We start from the raw sequence: 23,248 nt of genomic DNA, 5'->3' as shown, positions 1-23,248 counted from the left end.
TGTTCAAGCTTTCACATCTGATAGAGGATCCATGTTTAAGATCTGTGCCAACCAATGCCAGCCATGATACAAGCCATGATTGTGAGCCTCCTTCTGGATTCCATAGGGCCACTGTAGTTGGATGATGGTGGCATACAAATGGATCACCCCAGACATGAGTTTTAGAAAGTTGTCCTGTTGCTCAACCTTAGAATCCATCACTTGGTAGACAAGTATCCTTTGAGAATCCTCCAGAGTCATCCCTTCCTTGACACCTGGGTAGAAAGGAACAGAGTATGGACATTTCTTGTGAAGATGAGCAAAAATGAGGTCTCCCAGTTTGGTGTGTGCTGCAGACAGATATCACTTGGGTCCTCAATCCACAGGCAAACTCGGGTTCCGGTGGTTAAAGGCAAGCAAGGAGTTGGTGCAGATGACAGGCACAGAGAGAGTGTGTATCTGGATGTAATTTGTCAAATCAGGCATCAAACTTTTAATACAGAAGAAAATAGGGAAGTTAGGTGACACATTGGCAAGGTACAATGAGGGTACCAGATGCTTAATTACTCTTACACGAAACAGAGGAATGCAAACTTAAAGGCTGTCTGAAACTGGGCAATAAAACAACTGAGACAAAGTCAGCTCTATCTAAGGTCAGCTATATTCTTAGAAGCCAGGTGTGAGGTCTTTACACTCCCAGGCCAAGGGCTTTCATATCCAAGCCATAGTTCTAATTAGGGAGTTCCACTCTAGCTAACCTTCTCATGAATAATGCAATACTCTAGTTCCTCCTCAAACCACAGCCTACTACTACTTGCTAAACCATTGTAAATTCCTGTATATGGGAGTGACTCAGCTTTTATTCTAAGAGATTGTGTGGGGAGACTTTCTACTAATAAGTAATGTAGTCTGGCATACGTACTACAATAAGAATTCTAAACTTACGTTGCTAAGCTTGCCCTGAGATTTCTAACTCTATGTAGTAGATAGTAATGCCTGATTTCTCTCACTATCTCTCTTAGAATACTAGAGGCAATTTTGAATGTTACTGAATAGGTAATATTCTTACTGAATTGCAAGCCCAGGGTCAGCTCAAGGACTACCTAGGGCATTGGTGAAGGCCAGGAAGCAAAGTTTGATTTTGCTTAGGTATTTGGCAAGTCATTGCTTGGAGACACCTATAATATAGCAATCCTGAAAGAGAGCACACAGATCCATTCGCAAGGACAAGTTTGGAGCATTCGTTATATGGGATGCCACAGTTCCAGGAAACTATGTTTCCATGAACTTTTCACCTCGGGACTGTGTCCAGGTTTCTAGGACTGTCATGCAAGTCACTACTGGAGTGGGTGTAACAGGGGTGGAGCATCCAGATACCAGATGCCACCACTGCAATGGAGAATGCTGCTTCATGGTGAGAGCCCACTTCCTCCTCCCCTTGTTTCACAAATTTCTCTGCCAGTTTCTACTGGACAAAATCAAGTTCCTTAGGGCTAAGAGTGACAGACACAGAATGCCCACAGGATTGGACAGACTTTCCAGTGAGCAGGCTATGGATCTTGTCAAAGACCTCCTTTACCTTGAACCTGTGATGCTGGAGATATGGCTCACTGGGATGGTGGATGCTTCTGCAAGTCCATCTTTATCTTTTTGGTCTGTAATTTCTTACTGATATTCAAGTCAGCAAAGACCAACAAACATTTGGCAGAAACATCCTGAAGTTGTTGATAAAACTTCATCTTATGATCTTGTACCTTCCCCTGCAGGTTTTCTCTGCTGGGCTTGGACTGGGTACAGAGGTCTGGCCTGGAGCCCCTGTCCCATGCTGCACCTGAACTCCTGGGCTGCCTCCTGCTCTTCCTCTTCCTCCTCTTCGACCACCACCTCCTCCTCCACCACCATTTCAGAGATTCTGCTGATCTCCTGCTCCAAATTCAAGAGGAGATCCTACATTTCCTAAAGGGCTAGCCCATCCTCAGCTTGGTTCTCTGCTGGGGGATACCAACTCTCTAAGTTGTTGCGAATGATTCTTGAGATGAGGCCACACAGTTAGTTGCTCTGGGTCTGCAAGGTAGCCAGGTCCACAATCAGCAGGTGTTTGTGCTGACTGGAGGTGTCCACCTGCTGGATGAACTGTGGGGCCTCCTCTTGCAGGGGGTACAGGCTGTGCAGATTGACCTGGCCTTCCTCCTTCTGAATTTGCTCATGCTCTTCCTGATTCACTTCCTGCTGCTCTGACTCTCCTAGCTTTAGGTTGAGAATCTGGGCCCTCACCCCATGCTCAACTTTCAGCATCTGATGACCCAGGGCTTCTCTGGTATTCTTCTCCATCACTTCCTCTAAGCCCTGGAACTCCTTATGTAGCCTCAGAGGCTTCATCTTCTCACACCTCTTTAGCTGCTAGACAATTCTACCATCAGTATACACACACATGTCAGTGTCCGTCTGGGCCTGAGGTAAATTGATGTGGACTCACAGATGCAAGAACATTCAGCAAACTAAAAGACCAACCTTCTGATCAGCAATGGAAAGTGCTTCATCCAGTTTGTCAAGATATGACCCATGTGAAGACTTTCATCAGAAGCCAGCCATATATGCAGTGGTATTGTAAGGTATTGTATAACACTCTTAGTTCTTCCCCTTTGATAAATATGTTGGGATCTCACACATCTGCTGTGTTTGTACATGAGAAGAACACCAAGAACAGCAGCAGCAGTGGAGGACAGGCACCTGGAGCCTAGAAGTTGTGAATGATTTTTGAGATGAGGCCACACAGCTAGTTACTCTGGGTCTGCAAGGTAGCCAGGTCCACATTCAGCAGGTCTTTGTGCTGACTGGAGGTATCAAAGGGCAGAGCTACAAAGGGCAGAGCTGGAGAGGTGACCCAAGCTCTTGGAGGAACCTACAAGATCCTGAGTGAATCGCAGTCATTGGATGGTTGGAGTTTGATTGTGCTTTTAATTGTGACTGTGCCCTGATATGTTTCCCTCTTGAAGTAAGAAGGCATTTTAGTGGAGCCCACAGTTAAGAGACTTTGAATTTAAAAGATATTGGATATTTGAAAGGGATGGAACTTTTTTTTGACATCATCAAAGGTTTTATTCATGTGAACTATTAAAAATGACCATCTATAGAAGTGTCAAATGAGGGTGGGATAGGAAGGCAGGGTAGAGTGGGGCAAGGAGGAGGAAGAATTCCACTCTACTGGTAATAAAGCTCCAGCTTCATCCCATCATGGATTTCATAGTCTCCCAGAGACACGTGGTCCTTATAAATCGTGTACCACTTTTTAAGAATGATCTCATTCCAGCGGGTGCCAGTTTGAGCGGCTATCAGTTTCTTCAAGTCACCAATGGTATCATCAGTGGTGCACTGCACTTGGACTTTCTTTCCTGGACAGTCATTACAAACCACCTCAATCATTATGGCTGGAGCTCCAATGTCCTCAAACTTATGGATGGAACAACTTGCAGCTCCAATGCTGAACTCCAATTGAACTTTTAATATATAAAGACTGTGGAACTTTTAAACCCTCTTATAGAGGTGCAGCCACTGGGAAGGATCACCTTCCTCCCCTCTTTAGGGTATATTCATTTGCTAGGACAGTTCATGAACCTAAAAGGCAAAGCAAAATGAGACAAAAACAAATAAACATCAAACTAATACTTTCATTGTTTGTTTACAGTTTTAAATAAAAGTAGGCTAATTTCATCTTTATGTGTATGAGTGCTTTGTCTGGATGTATGTCTGTGTACCACATACATGCCTGGTGCCTCCAGACACTGGAAAAGTGTGTCAGATTCCTAAATTTTAGTCACCGATGGTTGGGAGCTGCCATGTGGGTGCTGGGAAAAAAAGTTTCTCTGCAAGAGCGGCCAATGCTATGAATCACTGAGCTATTCCTCCAAGCCATAGTTGCTAGGTTTATAAAGGACATTTAAAAACATAAATGAAAGCTAACTGAATGCATTGTAGTCCCCAAGCCTGGCCGTTTTGTGTCCACACTTTCCCTCATTGCAGCAATAAGCACACAATACACACTGGTGTTTTCCTAGTGTGCATCCATTTCAAGTTCAACCTTTCCCCTCCTGGTCCTACTAATCTATATCATAGTGCCTGAAGAAGTCTTGATTATTTGCTACCTGGAACCCTTAGTCAGCATAACTCACTAATTTTTCTGTACCAAGACCAGTACCACACAATTAAGCATCATTTGTTGGTTCTAGTTACACTTCCATTGCTGCTGTCAAAATACTCGAACCAAAAAAAAAAAAAAAGATTTAAAGGAGGAGGGACTTATTTGGCTTACAATTTAAGGTTACAAGCCACCAAGGGATGTCAGGGCAGCTAGAGAAAGCCCACAAGCAGAGGAACCTACTTTCTTCCCTTCTTGTCCATCTTTCTAATAACAACAACAACAAAAAAAATAGTACTCCCCTAGTCCCCTACCACCCACCCTCTGCCCTCCTCCATAGATAGATAGATAGATAGATAGATAGATAGATAGATAGATAGATAGATAGATAGATACACAAGGCAGGGCAACAATTCCTAATTTCCATGATCCAAATGTTCTTAGGATATTAAGGGCTTGGGGGACTGTGGTACTGATCTCGGTCCAGCCCATATTTGCTAGTTTTTATGAATGACATTTAAAATCATAGAAATGAAAGCTTTGTATTTGCCATGCTGGGCCGTTTTGAGACTTCACTTTTTCACATTCTATGATTACCACATACAATATACACTGCACTTCTGATGTTCTTCTTGTGCATCCATTTCAAATCCTACCATTCCCCTCATAGTCCTACTTATCTATATCATAGTGCTTTAAGTAGACTTGGATACTTGCTACCTCTAACACATAGTCAGCACCACTCAGTCTTATTTTTCTGTATCAAGGCAAGTACTACACTAGTAATCATTATCTGTTGGTTTCATTTCTGAGGCTGTTAAAATATTCTGAGAAAACTGAATTTCCAAGAGGAGGAGCCTAACGGACTTACAATTCCAAGTTACACCCCCCCAAGAGATGTAAAGGCAGCTTGTGAAATCCCACACATAATCAAAGTAAAGAGGGACTTGCTTTCTGGCATAGAAGTGAGGAAGGAGGTAAGTAGGCAGGAAAAGGCACCTCATTAAAGAACCCAGCTTCTGAGCATCCTTGTTGCCAAGGAAGCCCAGAAGAGGTCCTAGACATTATTGTGGCCAGATTAACTCTGCTTCAGAGCTTGAACAATCCTGGTAGAAAAATGAAAACTATATGTACTCCCAGATCATTCCATAACCAGAACCTGAATCAACAAGCTACCTGGTGAGTGCCATCTTCTTTGAAGGAGGACTAAGACACAAGTAAGAAAGATGATTCTTTCTTTCTGAGGTAGGGCATTTCTGTGTACTCAAGGCTGCCCTGGAACTCATTCTACAGACTAGGTTTTCCTAGATCACATAACTGCTTGTCTCACCCTCAAAAGTTGAAGGCATGAAGATGAGACTACTATGTCTCACCCTGGGCAGAGCTTGAGTATATATATATTTCCCCAAAGCCCAGCCTCCACAGAGATGCAACTGTAATCCAACAAGGCCACACTTCCAGATATACCACACCCTGCTCCAAGCATAATTCAATCACCACACCAAACAAACAAACAAGTGGACCCTTTTACTGCATTCTGTTTTCTATGGTAATGAGAGACAAAAGAGGCTACTGAGGACAATGTTAAAATAATGAATTCAAATCATTCATTAAAAAGAAATAAAAAAGACATAGACCAAAAAAACTGGCATGTAGGACTGAAAGAAAGTGATGGTGCTGGATCAAAGACACTGACTGTATGTATATTAAGGGCCTGGGAGAGAAAGTTTGTTAGCTGAGTCATCAACAACTCCCTTAACATAGTAAATTACTCACATCTGTAGATTTTTACAGGAGACAGGGTCTCTGAGTTTACCATATTGAAAGACCCCAAACCTCGGTCAGTGGTACCTAAAGACACCCCGAGTGAAACACAGATCGATGCAAAACAAAAGGTTTGGGCTCGAGAGATGGCTCAGTGGTTATGAGCACTGACTGCTCTTCTGAAGGTCCGAATTTCAAATTCCAGCAACCAAATGGTAACTCAAACCATCTGTAAAGAGATCTGACACCCTCCTCTGATGCATCTGAAGACACCTACAGTGTACTTACATATAATGAATAAATCTTTTATAAACATTTCACGAGCACAGGTTACATAAGCAAAAATACAGTTCTTATTGGCTAAGCATGTTGACCTTTAAATCTATTGGCTACCAAGAATGACACCCACTTGAACTCCCCCTCCCTATGCCCACTGTAACCCTAAATGTAAAAGAGAAAGAGACTAGGGTTTTTTTGCTGGTAATTAAAAAGATTCAACATTCTATACTGCTAAAACCTGAAGATAATGTCTCTTCATCAGTTTATAAATGACTTCCCAGTGGCAACAGAATCGAAATGAAAACATAAGGCCTCTTAGAGTCCCTAAAAATATCAGATGAATTGCAAGAAGAAGGAAGACTAAAGAGTGGACGATTGTGGACGATTCAATCCTATTTAGAAGGAGAAATAAAATAATCATGGGAGGTAGAGGGTTGGAGGGCCTCAGGAGGAAGAGAAGAGGGAGAACGGGAGGGGGCAGGATCAGATTTAGGCTGAGATGAATGAGATGCTGGTTTTCTGTTCAGGAAATTGAACAGAGGTCTGTAGCAATGAGGGATGGGGAACTGGGAGTAGCCAACAGAAAGTCCCAGATTCCAGGAAAGTAAGAACCTCTCAGGGATGACATTAGCTGAAATGCCCAACAAAGGGAAGAGACAACTTATATCCAGAGGTTAGGCAGGCCCTCCCATTGAGATATGGGGGATCCACCACCCATCTCTAAAATTTTAACCCAGAATTGCTCTGGTCTAAAATAAATACAGGGATAAAGAGTGGATCAGAGACTGAAGGAAAGGCCATCCAGAGACTGTTCCACTTAGGGATCCATCCCACATGCAGTCGTCAAACCCAGACAATATTGCTGATGTCAAAAAGTGCTTACTGATGCTGACAGGAGCCTGATAGAGCTGTCTCCTGAGAGGCTCCGCCAGGGCCTGACCAGTACAGATGCAGGTGCTTGCAGCCAAACATTGGACTGAGCACAGGGACCCTAATGGAAGAGTTAGGGGAAGGGCTGAAGGAGCTTATGGGGCCTTATCTGTCATCAATGGGAGGAGAGACCTTGTTCCTTTGAAGGCTTGATGCCCTAGTGTAGGGGAATGCTAGGGCAGTGAGGCAGAGGGGGATGTGTAGACGAAGGAGCACCCTCATAGAATTGGGGCAAGGGGGGATGTAATAGGGGGGTTTGAGAGGATAAAATGGAGAAGGGGATAACATTTTAAATGTAAATAAATGAAATATCCAATAAAATTTTAGACTATTGAGCCTCTACTAAGGCCTTACTCTGCCAACCACAGGTGTCCTCCCTAAACCTATGGCATGCATACTTGGACTCGGTGCCCCAGCATTCGCCAATGGCCAATTGGCAGAAGCTGACCTCCACCATGTTTACACATCAATGAAGCAATGACCTCCTTGTTAAAGATGATCTAGAATGACTCATTACCAGCCTGTGTTCTTGAATGCCCCAAGAAAAGCCTTTCATGTACCCTGCTGCCTCACCTTGAGCTCGATTTATGGGTTCAGATGGATGGAGAGGTAAAATGGTTCACCAAGGACAACAGTTTTATTTAGGATGGACAGAGGTATGCTGGGGTAGTGGTTGTTCTCAAACACTGGGATCATATGGGCAGAACCATTCTTGACAGGAATGTCAGCCCAGAAAACTGAACTGGCAGCTCTGACCAAGGCATTAGAGCTGAGAAAAGACAAGAGATACCGATGGCTGATGTGCCTTTGCTACTGCTCATATCTGTGGGGCTATTTATATAGAAGCCTGACAACAGAAGGACAGTATGAACTCCAACTCAGAGGGAAACAAGACAGCCCAATGGGGGAACCCTAGAAATTGGGCCTCTCAAGTCCTTGATTGTGCTAGAGTCAGGAGATCCCACACTCTCAGACCAGAGAGAAAATGTGATCTGGGTCAATAACCTGCCCATAACAGTGCCATAGAAGATAATGGAATGCTGTTGTGGGAAATATTAAAAAATGAATCTGCCAACTCTCAGTGGTGCCAGGTCACACTCCAGTACTCCTGACACCTAGCTCCAGTTTCTAGGCAAATCCCCCACAAGACCAGTGTCTCTAGGTTATACCCTCAACAAAACCAGCATCTCCAGGTTACACCCCCAACAAGACCTCCATCTCCAGGTTAATCCCCCAACAACCTTCTCCCCCAGATTTCAAACTCACCCCCTGCCTAAAAATCATCTAAGCAGAGGGGAACAGAAATGAAGTTTATGATATTTCTGGCAGCACCAGCCAATGATGTTAAAGACCACCCTGTCTTTCCAATTAGATGTTTGCATATGTACTCCCTGCCTGCTGCTTTCTATAACGTCTGGCCTTGTTAGACATTCAGGTCTCTACCACCACCAAAACCTGTTGGGAACAAAATTTTTAAAATGGGGAAGGGGGCCCGGGGGCACTGGGGAAGAACAGAAGGAAAGAGATGCCCCCGCCCCTTCAGAGTTTCCCTTTTCTCTGGTCAGTCAGACATGGGAGGGCTGCTATCTACCCTATCCACTCATCCCTGGGTGGGCATTCCTCTGTCCCACTCTTCAGGGGGTGGTCAAGGGTCATCCCTGCCTGGGGACACCCCCTCCACAAGCTACCTTGCTAAAGCCACCAGGGTTGTGGGAGAGAGGGAAGAGGGAAGAAGTTCCCAACACTGACCAGAGTGAGCAGCGGAACTTGAAGGAGCACAGCAGAGACTCTATGGTTTTAGAGCTTTATTATAGAAATGCAGGTGAAAGAGAGTAGGTAGAAAGGAGGAAGAGAGAAAGAGAGGAGAGGAGAGGAGAGGAGAGGAGAGGAGAGGAGGGGAGGGGAGGGGAGGGGAGGGGAGGGGAGGGGAGGGGAGGGGAGGGGAGAGGAGAGGAGAGAAGAGAAGAGAAGAGAAGAGAAGAGAAGAGAAGAGAAGAGAAGAGAAGAGAAGAGAAGAGAAGAAGAGAAAGAGAAGGGGAAGAGGAGAGAGAAGTGAGAGAAGAGAGAGGAGAGAACGAAGAAATAAGAGAGAGAGAAAGTTGCGGGCTGAGCACCCCTTTTTATGGTCTTCACTGTTCCTAGGTAACTGGGGAGTAGTTTAGCCTGAAGGTCAGAAGCTTGAGCCATTGCTTATGTGACTACTGACTATGCTTCTCTTGTGGGGGCTGTGGGAGGTGGTACCTTAGGCATGGGCCGGAGTTCCAGGAGCATGAAGGAATGCCTACCGTGTCTTGTAGGTGAATTATGACCATCAGGGTTCAGACCTCAGCTCAACTGGAGCATGACGTTTCAGCACCTGATGTGGCGTGACAGCTCCTGATTCGTTGCTCGCCCATCACCCCATTACTACGGTGTGAGATGGGCAGTGACTAGGCGTGAGTTCACTCTTGCACTTGCGCATAAGGCTTGTTTACTAGTTAGGCGCAGTGGAAGCCAGCGCCATCTTATAATGGCGATTGCTCATGGCACACATGCGATTGCTCATGGCACGGCTCTCCACATCTCCCCCTTTTTATTTTATTAAAATTTGAGGCTGGTCTAGGCCTCTGTAGTCATATCCATCTGCTGTGGCTCCTGTCTTAGGTCATTCCTCCAATGTCAAAGCCTTTCCTGTCATAGGGTAACCCTATCGCCACTGGGTCCCGTGTCTTAGGTTGGTCTGTGCATGAAGAAAGTTGCCCATCTCTGGATACCGCAGTACTGTGTGACAATAACTGCTAAATGACCTAGGGCGAACTCTATAAAAGAGGCCAGCCAAAAAACGAATTAGTAAACCTCAGCGAGGTGTAAGTGCTGATCAATGAGCGTTGAGTGTCTTACATCCCAGTGCAATGTATCCACAAATCCGTGGGACGCAATAGCAAAGAACTCAGATGCCATTTAGGTCTTAAGCATGGACAGCCAAATTTCAGGGGAGGCCCCTTGTTCAATGGCTGCAAGTGCTTGAGCAATCACAACTTTGTCATTTGTTTGTTGGGTTCTGAGCTTGCAAACTAACCAGAGCATAAACACAAGACCACAGCAGACGACAGCAGCAAATAAATCCACCCCCACCCATTCCTTAAAATAAGAAAAAGCAGATGAAATCCAGGAGGAGAGACTCTCTGTCAATGACAGGTCCACTCGTGTTGAGTTGATCCTGAGAACAGCTGCTCTCAGGGCCTCAAGGGTCTCATCAAATCTTTCAGACCAATTTCCTGCAAGATACAAAGAAATCTGCCTAGACAGATTAGCAAACATGTAAATATTGATTTTTCCCAAAGGAGGAAATATGCGTGACATCCATTTGCCAGCTCAAAGAACGGGAGTTAATAGTGGAGCAGGACTGATAGCCTAGCCCTTGTAAAGAGTGTGATGACTGAGTTATGGGCCAGGTTGTTGGCCACCAGTGAGAAGAAATAATACTTTTGTCTGCCCCTGTATCTAAAATTCCCTTAAATTGTTTCCCTTCTATAACTAACTCCACGGACGTTTTTATGGGGGCTCTGCAGTCCTTTTTTAAATGCCCTGGTTTGCCACAATTAAAGCAAAGTTTAAGCTCAGTTGAATCCAAGCGCCTCCTCCCCTGCAGAATGGCTGCTGCCAATTCAGCATTAGTAAGCGGCCCTCCAAGCTCACGGCAAACTTTTAACCAGTCCTGTAACCCCTTACTCTTTCTAGGTGTAATTGCTGATCTGCATTCCTGCATAGCTTGTTCATAAACCAATTGTTCAATTAAAGGCATAGCTGCTTCTGGGTCTCCAAATATCCTCCCTGCTGCCTCTGTCATTCTGGCCACAAAGTAGAGAAGGACTCCTGTGCACCTTGAGTAATCTTGGTCAAATGCCCACTTGCCTCTCCCTTCTTAGAGAGTGCATTCCATGCCTTAACAGCAGCAGCTGAGATTTGAGCGTACGCTCCCCAATGATAATCTGTCTGGTTAGCAGCATGCTTTCACTGACCTGTAAGTAATTCAAATGTCCACGTTCTTTGGTCCCCTTCCATGGTGGCATTGGCCCTTGCCTGCGTCTGGCAGGAGTCCGGCCACAAGGCTTTCCGCTCAAGATACATTCCCATACTGGGGGCTGCAGCTTTTACTACAGTCTGCCAATCACCAGGAGTCATAGCGTGATTTGCAAGCCTTTCGACTTGTGCTATAGTGAAATTAGCAACTGCTTCTGCGAGCTTCTTAATCTGTATATACTCTACCGGAGTGTAAACATGCCCTCCCTCAGCTCCTTCGAAAACTGGGAACGCTTGCTGCACTTTACTCTGTTCCTCTTTTGGAATGAATGAATCTGAATGATACCTCTGCACATAAGGCTCTGAATGGTACCTCTGCACATAAGGCTCTGAATGGTACCTCTGCACATAAGGCCTTGAATGGTACCTCTGCACATAAGATTCTGAACGGAACCTCTGCACATAAGATTCTGAACAGAACCTCTGCACATAGGGCAGAGTTGCACTAGGACCCTGAAGCCGGCAGTCTGGAGGCCGAGCAGCAAGCTGGCTTTCGCCAGCTGCTTTTTGCCTTTTTCTGGACTGAGTAGCTCACTTTTTATCTTGCTGGTACCTTTCTCCCTTATAACGAATTGCTTCCTTCTCCAAGTCCATTTCTTCAAAGGAGCTAAGTCCTTCATCTGATTCTGAGCTACTAAGAGCTAGCCGCTTAAACTCATCTAGTGGCGGGTATAAGTTCCTTCTCCTAGAAACCTCCGCTGATTGATCTTTTTTCTTTTCTTTTTCCTACTCCTTCCTTCCAATCTCTCCCCGGGTATTCTTCCCTGACATATTCTTTTCCTCTGGTTCGAGACCCATGGAAAGGCCTGTATGCTTAATTGATGCACCATGTTTCCTCTTTGTTCCTGCTTTCTCTCCCCACTTTACCTCTGATAGACTGTCTTGAATTTCATCCAGAATTCTCCACCCTGCCTTAACCACTTGTTGACATGTGAAAAGGAACAAAAAGTCTTCTAACACTGGAGAAAGTTCAAGGCCAGACATACCTCGTAAAGTTGTAATGTGTCCCGCAGTTCTGGTTCTGCCTCGCGAACAAGGGATCTCCCTTGCGCCGGTGTGATGGTAGTTCCCGGGTTTCTCGGCGCCACTTGTCCCAAGCTTTTGTCCCCGCCAGCAAGAACACACTCAGGACAACAGGAATCTTCTGCGGCAAAACTTTTATTGCTTACTTATCAGGAGGGAAGACCCCAAACCGGGAAAATGGCACTGCTTATATAGCCCGCAGCGTGACGTTTCAACACCTGATGTGGCCTGACAGCTCCTGATTTGTTGCTCGCCCATAACCCCATTACTACACCGAGAGATGGGCAGTGACTAGGCGTGAGTTCACTCTTGCACTTGCGCATAAGGCTTGTTTACTAGTTAGGCACAGTGGAAGCCAGCGCCATCTTATAATGGCGATTGCTCGCGGCATGGCTCTCCACAAATTGTCCCTGTAGTCTCTATCTACTCTTGACAATACAGCCAGATACACGTGTCCGAAGGTGCCAACGTTCTGCTGTTTGCTGGAGCTGGAACTTGCCCCTTTGGTGTATTACAGTATTATTACTACTACTGATCTCATCTACCAGACTTCAAAAGATGTGCTGCCTCTAGAGTTCAGTCCACACTTCCAAGGCTCAGGCTATGGCACTCACATGGTGTCTCAGAAATATCTGCTACTTTAGTAACCAGTAGGTCCAATGTCCTCTTCTCACCTCCTTGTATACCAGAAATGCATGTTGTTACAGATGTGTTTGCAGACAAAACACCTTTATATATATAATGAAATTGTAAACTAAGTTTTGTTACATATAGTATATGAGTGTGTGGGTAATATTTGTGTGTGTGTAAAACAACCACAACACCTGTGTGAAGGTCAGAGAACAACATGAGAGATTCTGATTTCTCCATCTATCTGAGACTGTACTCAGGCAGTCAAGCATGGCAGCAAGACCCTTTACCCACTGTGACACCCAATCAGTTTTACAGAGCTAGTCTCTTAATAGTGTTGTAGTAAAATTGCTGTTCTCTATGTAACCATAGGACAGTGAGGGATCATCATGGTACAAGCATTCCATATGATATGCATGTATGGAAAATGAGACTTGACTGAAGAACACATATCCATCCCTTTTTTAAAAAAATCAATTTATTTATTTTATGTATATGAGTACACTGTAGTTGTACTGATGGTTGTGAACCATCATGTGGTTGCTGGGAATATGAAATCAGTACCTCCAATTGCTCTGGTTCTGCCTTGCAGGACATTCGGGAGAGCAGTCAGTGCTCTTCTGTCCAGCCCCATCCCTTTCTTTCAATCCTACATCCCAAATTTTGGTCTATGCCTATTTGATTTCCCACATTCATTATTTCAACATTGTCCTCAGTAGATTCTTTTGGCTCTCATTACCGTAGAAAATCAGAAATCAGTAAAAAGTGTCCTTTTGTTTGTTTGGTGTGGTGAATGAATTATTCTTGGAGCAGTGTGTGGTACTATCCAAAGGTGTGGTCTTGTTGAATTACAGATGCATCACTGTGGATGCAGGCCTTTGGGGAAATTAATATATACTCAAGCTCTGCCCAGGGTAAGACACAGTAGTCTCATCTTGCTGCCTTCAACTTGGGAGGGAGAGGCAAGCAGATATCTGATCTAGGAAATCCTAGTCTGTAGAAAGTTCCAGGGTAGCCTTGAGTACAGAAAAGCCCTATCTCAAAAAGAAATAATCAGCTTTCTTATGTTTGTTAGTCATCTTTCAAAGAAGATGGTACTAACCAGGTAAGTTGTTGATTAGGGTCCTGGTTATGGAATGGTCTGGAAGTACAAATAGTTACCATTTTTCTACCGGGATAGTTTAAGCTCAGGAGCAGAGGTAATCTGGCCACTACCATGGCTAGAACCTCTTCTGGGCTTCCTTGGTGACTTGGCTGCTCAGAAACTGGGGGCTTTCATGAAGTGCCTTCCCTGCCAGCTTACCTCCCTCCTTCCTTCTCTGCAAGAAAGCAAGTCCCTCTTGCTTTTGATTGTATGTGGGATTTCACTAACTGCCATCACATCTCTTGGTAGGTTGTAACCTGACTATGTGTTAGAGGTAGCAAATATTTGAGTCTTCTTCAGGCACTATGATATAGATTAGTAGGACTATACTGGGAAAGGTTGAACTTGAAATGGATGCACACAAGAAAAACACCTTGCAGCAATGGGGAAAAGTGTGGATTCAAAACGGCCAGGCTTGTTGTCTACAATGCATTCAGTTAGCTTTCATTTATATGTTTTTAAATGTCCTTTATAAAACTAGCAAATATGGGCTGGAGGAATAGCTCAGTGGTTCATAGCATTGGCTGTTCTTGCAGAGGAACTTGTTTGTTTCTCAGCACCCGCATGGCAGCTCCCAACCATTGGTGACTACAATTTAGGAATCTGGCACCCTCTTCCAGTCTCTAAAAGCACCAGGCATGTATGTGGTACATAGACATACATCCAGACAAAGCACTCATACACAGAAAGATGAAATGAGCCTTCTTTTATTTAAAACTGTAAACAAACAATGAAAGTATTAGTTTGGTGTTTATTTGTTTGGTTTTGCCTCATTTTGCTTTGCCTTTTAGGTTCATAAACTGTCCTAGCAAATGAATCTACCCTAAAGAGAAGGAAGGTGATTCTTTCCAGTGGCTGCACCTATAGAGAGGGTTTAAATGTCTGACAGTCTTTACATATTAAAAGTTCAATTGGGGTTTGGCATTGGAGCTGCAAGTTGATCCATCTATAAGTTCGAGGACATTGCAGCTCGAGCCACAATGATTGAGGTAGTTTGCAACGACCGTCTAGGAAAGAAAGTCTGAGTGAAGTGCAACACCAATGATACTATCGGTGACTTGAAGAAACTGATAGCATTTCAAACTGGCTCCTGCTGGAATAAGATCATTCTTAAAAGTGGTACATGATTTATAAGGACCACATGTCTCTTGGAGACTATGAAATCCATGATGGGTTGAACCTGGAGCTTTATTACCTGTAGAGCAGAATTCTTCCTCCTCCTTGTCCTACTCTACCCTGCCCTCCTATCCCATCCTCATTTGACACTGGTATAGATGGTCATTTTTTGTTTGTTTGTTTTTGTTTTTTGAGACAGGGTTTCTCTGTATAGCTCTGGCTGTCCTGGAACTCACTCTGTAGACCAGGCTGGCCTTGAACTCAGAAATCTGCCTGCCTCTGCCTCCCCAATGCTGGGATTAAAGGCATGTGCCACCATGCCGTACAGATGGTGATTTTTAACAGCTCACATTAATAAAAACTTTGCTGCTGTTAAAAAAAAAGTTCAATCACTTGAAAATGTCCAATATCTTTTAAAATTCAGAGTCTCTTAACTGTGGGCTCCACTAAAATGCCTTCTTCACGAGGGAAACATGCCAGGGCACAGTCACAATCAAAACAAAATCATTCTCCAACCACCCAATGACTTCAATCCACTCAGGATCTTCTAGGCTCCTCCAAGGGCTTGGGTCACCTGTCCAGCTCTGCCCGATGTAGCATACACCTTGTCTTCTAGGCTCCAGCAGCCAATCCTTCACTGCTGCTGCTGTTCTTGGTGGTCATCTCATGTAAAAACACAGCAGGCTTGGAAGATCCCACCATGTATATCCAAGGGGAAGTGCTGCAGACCCTTTTTGGTCCCTGCCTGCGTAGAATGGGTCTCTGGTTGCAGGTGGACAAGGAGTTGGTGAAATAAATGACAGAAAATCAACACGAGAGGTTGTGTAGAATCTGAATGTAATTGTCAAGTTGAGTATCAAAACTTTTTATACAGAATAACAAGAAACCAGGAGAGATACATCCACCAAGTTATAGTGATGCAAAACATAAGGAATGTATACATCAAAAGAAGGTGGGGACCAGGCCGCTGCCACTAAGAAGGGAGCTAGGTTTAATGCTAGTCTATTGTTAAGCCCACCACCAGGGGTTCTTAGTAAATGCCTGATTTATGTTGTTTCTTTGGGCCTAGTTAAGAAACCTGTCTCAGGGTGGTTCCCTAATTCTTTTATGGTAAACCCACCTATTCACTAGGCCATTGTGAATTCCCTTGTCTGGGTAAGACTGGCTATTGTCTCAAGTAAACACCCCTCAGACCAGCTCAGAGCTATTTTGGCTCCCTTCTTTGTAATGCCTAATTAGTTTCACAGTCTCTACTAGAAGTAAATTTAAATGTTACTGAATAGATAACCTTCTCACTGAATTCCTACTGAATTCTAAGTTTTGTTGACTTCAAGGATTTTCTAGGATGTTGGAACACGGGGGAAGGATTAGCTATGTCAGAATTCAATCTTTAAAGGCACTTATAATAAAATAATAGTAAAAGATAGCACGTGGATCCATACACCAGACTAACACAGGGATAGGGTATGAGTATATGGGTTATGAGAATGCCAAGGTTCCAGGAGGTTGAGTTTCTCTGAAACTCTTTGCCTGGTGAGAGCTTCCAGGCCTCTCAGCCTGTCAAGCAGGCTTCAGTGGAGTGTGTGTAGCAGGGAAGAACTTGAAGGGTTATATAATTCTGCTGCATGTATGGCTGCCTTCTGATGAAAGACTTCACATGGGTCATATAAGTGAAAATCTTGACAAACTGGCTGAAGCACTTTCCATTGCTGATCAGAAGGTTGGTCTTTTACAGTTTGCTGAATGTTCTTCCAATCTGTGAGCCTACATCAGATTACCTCAGGTCCAGAGGGACACTAACATGTGTGTGTATGGTGATGGCAGAAGGGTCTAGGTGCAGCGAAAGAGGTGTGAGGAGATGAAGCAGCTGAAGCTGCATAAGGAGTTCCAGGGCTTAGAGGAAGTGACAGAGAAAAGTACCAGAGAAGGCCTGGGTCATCAGGAAAAGCTGAAAGCTGATCATGGGGTGAGAGCCCAGATTCTCAACCTGTAGCTAGGAGAGGCAGAGTAGCAGTGAGTGAAGCAGGCAGAGCAGGAACAGATTCAGAAGGAGGAAGGTCAGGTCCATTTGCACCGCCTGGACCCCCTGCAAGAGGAGGTCCTGCAGCTCAACCAGCACCTGGGTGCCTCCAGTCAGCACAAAGACCTGCTGAATGTGGATATTCTCTGAAGGAGGAGTGAGACAGGTAAGTTGATTCTTTCTTTCTCAGATAAGGTTTTTCTGTGTAGCCCTGGATGCTCTGGAACTCCTTCTATATACCAGGCTGGTCTTGATCAGATACCCACTTGCCTCTGCTTCCCAATTCAAAGGCAGAAAGGAGACTGCTGTGGCTCACATTGGGCAGAGCTTGAAAAAAATATATATGTACACACACACACACACACACACACACATATATATATATATATATACACACATACATACATATATTTCCTCAAAACCTTGCCTCCACAGGGACATAACTCCTCCAACAAGGTCATACCTCCTGAAATTACCACAACTGTACCAAGCATAATTCAATCACTAAACTAATAAAGCACACAAAAGGACAATTCTTTTTTCTTATTATGGTTTTCTTTTGATTAGTTATTCTATTTTTTTACATCTCATATGACATCTGCCCCTCTAGAGCTACTCCTCCACAACCCCCCCATCCCATCCACCCTGTCCCCTCTCTCCTTTGCCTCTATGAGGGTACTTCCACACCCATCCACCTCTCCACTCCTGCCCCACCACTCCAGATTCCCCTATGTTGGGGCATCAAGCCTTCCCAGGACCAAGGACCTCCCCTCCCACTGATGCCAGGCAAGGCCATCCTCTGCTACTTATGTATCTGGAGTCATGGGTCCTCCAAGATGCTGGTTTTAGATTTTTTTATTATTTTTGTAACATTTGGAATATTACATAATTCCATCATTTGAAAGATCCCCGAGGGGAGTCCCTCTTCGGGGAGGCATGCACCCAGTAGGACACTCTGACCTTACTTGTTGTAATAACACGAGGCTTTTAATGGCACACACACACACAAACAACAAAAAAGCGCTCAAGCCAGCATGCTGGGGTCAAAACTCATGCACCGCGCAGGGGGCAGGGGAGTTCGACCCCGGCCCAAACTTCTTACAGGCTTATAAAGGCAAAAACCACAAACCAAAAAGGGAGGGAGCTGAAAGAATTTGTGCGGTTACACATGATTGGCTTATTTAAATGTTGGCGAGGTGATTACAAATTAACAGGGCAGTACGTGCTAGTTAAGGTGTAGGGGGGCACAAAGGCTTGGACTTCTCGAGGTCAGCAGAACACCTGGTCAGTGTATGATTTATGGTGGGCTATAGGGAGGTGCCACCCAGGAGGCGCCATCCTGCCAGATGGCCATTTGGTCCTGATAGCCCTGGCTAGTTCCTGCACTTTCTTTTTTATCTTTTATGGCCAGACATTCTTAGCTACAGGGTGGATCTGGCTGTGCCTGGATCTGCTTGGGTCTATTCTTCAGCCCTGAATTTCTTGAGCTTAGATACCACAATGCTATAAGACCCAAAATTATAAGTTTTCTCTTCACATTCTCAGCCTACCCTTTTAACCTGTCCAATGTACCCCCTCTTTCTACCCCATCCCAAATTCATTGCCTGTTATTCTTTTTATTATTCTCTCTATGTCTGTCTCTGTCTTTGTGTCTCTCTGTGTCACACACACACATACACATGCACACACACACATGCAAATTAGAAGCTCATTTCTATGGAAGATGAATTCTGCAGGACTTGTGAATTCAAGCCAGTGTCGATGATCAGTGAGATCAGCTGTGATTTCCTGCAGGAGCTGTGTTGAGGGGAAGTCTAGAAGACAGCAGCATCCCTCTGGCCAACAGGCTCTGCTATGAAAATATCACCAAACTGCAACATGGGAAAAGCTAAAAGCAAGGGGCTTAGCAGTAAGGTTGTTTTATGTATCCCATGAAACTTTTATAGGATAGTAAGCCAACTGTTTATCCAAATAGTATCAGATGTTAGAACTCTAGAACTGTTATCATGATATTAAGTCATTTCTCATTGATATTGAATCCAAACTTTCTCAAATTGTGCATTGAAGAAGGTTTTATTTGCCATTTGAGAAATAAAACCCAATTCCCCAAATTTAAGTTTCAATTAAAATTTATTTTAATTATTCAGAGCTTGTGTGAATTACTTTTGCCATTGTCTTATTTTTCATCAGTGACTTTGTCATGACTAACATAAGAGAAGAACCAAAATGTTAATCTATTTTATACATGCTTATGGACAAATGAGCTTTCCAGAACACTAGAAAGTCAGAAGCAAACACATTATTCAGGAAAACTTGAGCATTAACTTAGCATGTAAGAAAGCAATGTCATGGTTTTTTTTTAAGTTTTATTATATTTAAACTTGTTTTTTGACACTCCAGTTTTTATCCCCTTCCTGGTCCCCCCTCTGAATGTTCTCCATCCCATTCCTCCTCCCACTTGTCTCCAAGAGGATGTGCCCACTCCTCAACAGCACACCCCACCCTACAAGGCCTCCACAGTCTCTGTGGTCTCAAGTATCTCAAGGGTTAGGTACATCTTCTCTCACAGAGGATAGACCAGGCAGTCCTCTGCTGTATATCTCACCTTTAGTTTCAAGAGGACCCTCTACTCCATCCTCTGCTTTTTGCCTTCACGCCTCTGCTCCTTGGGGGAACTGCTTTCAGAGGGCCTTTTAGAACTGCCATGTTCTTTTGCTTCTGCCAAAAACTTGTCCAAACCAAAAGGATTTTGCTCGAAGTGAACTGGTCCTTCTCGGTCCCTCAGTCTACAGTCTGAACCAGAAAAATGCCTTCTCAGGAACGAATCATTTGGTTCTTATCCTGGTTTTGAGATAATCAAGATACATATTTTTACAAGGTCATCATGGTCTAGATTTTTACTGGGCCTGTAGATACTCTGAGCCACATCTTTACCACCTCTCCAGGCCTGATCATAAACATTGTAATTTTTGTCTTCTTCACCACTTCTGTTTACCAAGTGCCTTTTGGAGCCTATTGTTTTCTTTTATGTGTTGAGGGTTAAAGACAGACTGTTTCATCTAGACCCAGCTTTGAAGGAGCCTCAAGTCTTGGAGTCCACACATGCTTTCAAAAACAGTCTAAAGCCAGGCACATGTCAGGACTGCTGCCCTGGTCAGATGCAGGAGTGAACACTGGGGCCTGGGAGTCAGGAGGAGTATCCTAAGGAGGCAGGATTTGAATGGAAACTTAAGTTTAAATAGCCAGAATGAGGCAGGAAAGTGTCACTAGACACAGTCACTAGGCTGTGCAATTCTTTTCTTTTCCTGCCTGAGGACAGTTTTATTAGAGTTTAAAGGGAAAATTTCGGGTCAGGCCAGTTGTCATTCCCAGTAGCTGCCCAGAAGAGGGAGACAGAGAAGAGAAAGACAAACCCATGCTGTTTGAGTTAAGCTGGTGCAGAGGCAGCCACAGGGCAAACAGCCACGTGGTGTGAATGGCACATTTAAAAGAGAGTGAACAAGCCAGGTTAGGCAGTGATGGTGCTCACCTTTATCCCAGTACTCAGGTGGCAGAAGGAGGCAGATCTATGTGAGTTCTAGGCCAGCCTGGTCTACAAAGAGTGTTCCAGGACAGGACAGCCTGGGCTACACACAGGACAAAATCAAAAACCAAAGTGTGATGTGTGTGTGTGTGTGTGTGTGTGAGAGAGAGAGAGAGAGAGAGAGACAGAGAGACAGAGAGACAGAGAGACAGAGAGACAGAGAGAGAGAGAGAGAGAGAGAGAGACAGAGAGAAAGAGAGACAGAGAGACAGAGAGACAAGACAGAGAGACAGAGGTGGGGTTGGTGGACATACTTAGGCTCTGGCTACCATCCAAAGAAAAAGACAGTAAAGAAGAATGGTAAGTATTGAGGTTTTTTTTTTGTTTGTTTGTTTGTTTTTTTGTGAAAAACCAAACCTCAAAAACTCACTTAAATCACAATCTAACAGCCCCAGTGCGGCAGACCTTTTGGGTCCCTGTGTCTGCGTGGAACGGGGTCTCTCGACGCGGGTGGGCAAAGCGTGGATGAATGACAGACAGACACACACGCAGGAGAGTTTGTGTGGAATCTGAATGTAATTTTACAACTCGAGCATCAGACTTTTTATGCAGAGGACAATAAGGAAGTTGGGTGACATATTCGCAAGGTACAATTGAGGTAACCGGAATCTTACATAAAACAGGAATGCAAACACAAAAGGTCTAACGGGAACCACCCAGGATAGAATACATTGATAACAGCTGGAATCAACAAGGGCTCCACCTAAAATTCACTAATCTTAGAAGCCAGGGTCAAGGGCTTCGAGTCCTTGCCCCAGTTCCTATTTTAGGCTCTTGTATAGTCCACCTTCCCCTTAGGCCATTGTAAATATGTGTATGGGTGTAACTCTGCTATAGTATCTATTCTGGTTTCTCCTTTGGTCTGAAACTTCCTTCTTCCTAAGCGATGGTAAATTCCTGTGTAAGGGAGTGACTTAGCTTTTACAATCTTGCTGAATTCTAAACCCTTGATCTTGGTCAAGGATGCCCTTGGACTGTTGGAACACTGGCGGAAGGCTTTAGCCATGTCAGAGCACTTATAGGAAAATACTGAAAGAGAGCACGTGGATCCATACTCTAGACTAGCGTAGTACTGGAACTCGGGAATGAAAAATTAATGTATGGGTAGAGAACACTAGCCTCCAGGAGGAGAGCTTCCTTGAAACTCTTTTGCCTCATGAGTGACTTTTAAGCCTTTCGGCTTGTCCAGTTGACTCGACCAGAGAGCGTAGCATTTCTCCCTTTCTATTTTTATTTTTCAGCCGAAGTTCCAGGATGTCCCGCCTCATCGTAGGTAGAGCTCAGGAGCACTTTAAAGATGAGTGGAAACACCACAATTACTAGTAAAACAATGTCAAAAATAATAACAAGTAGGATAATATATTGAACCTAATCCAGGGGGTTCAATGTACTAAGGTTGTTTTTTAAATCTCTAGCCAATTCATCAATGTTCCAAGTGTCCAAGTGACTTTTACTAATATCTGAAATTACCGTCTTTAACTGTTCTAAGTCATGAGAAATATCAGTATCTTTTCATACTCCCTGTAAATGAGATTATAAGATAAGGGGGTAACACAAATGTATTGGAAAGAAGCATGACATTTAGTAGCTAACCTGGTCTTAATATTAGCAACATCTTGCCCCATTGCTAGCACTACTTTTTTTAGGGCGTTAACCTTTGCTTCCAATTTTTTATCTATAATATGTAGCTCTGACAAGGCTACAGAGATGTTCTTATGCATATCATTTACAAAATGAGCAGTATGCAGTTGCTGGACTAAGGCTGTGGTGGACAATGTAAAAGAAGTTAAAATTGCAATTAAGGCAGTAATTCCTAAAATCAGTGCTGCTACAAATCTTAGGTCTAATAAGTTCGTCTAGTCTTTTTAAAGTTTGTAATCCTGAATTTTTGAACCAAGGAACATTTCCTAACTTTACAGGCAGCAAAACATAAGCAGGTCTTTTTAACAAAATCATAACAGATTCTTTATCTAATTTAGGATCTACACAATTAGTTAAATGACAGGGATTACAATGAATATGAAAAGACTTGCCAAGATTGGCGATCTTAACTCTTAAAATTATCTAACAATATAGCATACAGGTAAGGTGCAAACTTTCATAGCTATAAATAAGGAGCTGGCCTGAATGGCCAAAAACAGTGTCTCTGATGAAATCTTGTAGCAGTCCTTCCACCTCACGAGTCAGCTTTTCTAGTTGTCTCCAAGTTGACACCAGGTCAGCTCTCCTTGTTGTAGCCCATGGCGGAGATAGGAAGAGTTTCTTTATTTTGCTTGTGTGTGCTCTCTCTGATTTCTCCTTCTCTCTGCGCTCAATACAGCTTTTTTGTCACCACTGTCAGGGCACTGTCAGTTCCTACTCACAGGTCAGCCTGTCACATTGGAAGCTAGCATGCTCTTGCAGCATTCTGTGGAAAAAACAAAAACACTTTCCCTTTCTCTAATATTAAGTATCTGAACGGGATCATGCCATGTGCCAATAAGTGGATCTCTTTATCTCATGAGTATGCCTGATTGTAGGGTGCCATAGACACTCAGCGAGATTTTTGGCATCTAAATTTAATTTTTTTTTGAAGATATAGAT

At 43.9% G+C, this 23,248-nt stretch overlaps 1 protein-coding gene and 2 pseudogenes across 1 annotated transcript; 1 reads left to right on the top strand and 2 right to left on the bottom strand.

The window, feature by feature from the left end:
* Positions 1 to 2,379, bottom strand: Gm8605 (predicted gene 8605; annotated as a pseudogene).
* Positions 3,181 to 3,402, bottom strand: Gm5955 (predicted gene 5955). The gene has a single exon (XM_006516435.2). It carries the CDS (start codon positions 3,400 to 3,402, stop codon positions 3,181 to 3,183), a length of 222 nt encoding a protein of 73 aa, XP_006516498.1.
* An 11,524-nt stretch (positions 3,403 to 14,926) lies between these two features.
* On the top strand, positions 14,927 to 15,147 carry Gm33654 (annotated as a pseudogene).
* The last annotated feature ends 8,101 nt before the right edge of the window (positions 15,148 to 23,248 follow it).

The sequence above is a fragment of the Mus musculus genome, chromosome 12 (genome assembly GCF_000001635.26).
Source record: "Mus musculus strain C57BL/6J chromosome 12, GRCm38.p6 C57BL/6J".
Classification (NCBI taxonomy): domain Eukaryota; kingdom Metazoa; phylum Chordata; class Mammalia; order Rodentia; family Muridae; genus Mus; species Mus musculus.
The sequence above is the reverse complement of the archived record's forward strand: the minus strand, read 5'-3'. Positions and strand labels throughout refer to the sequence as shown.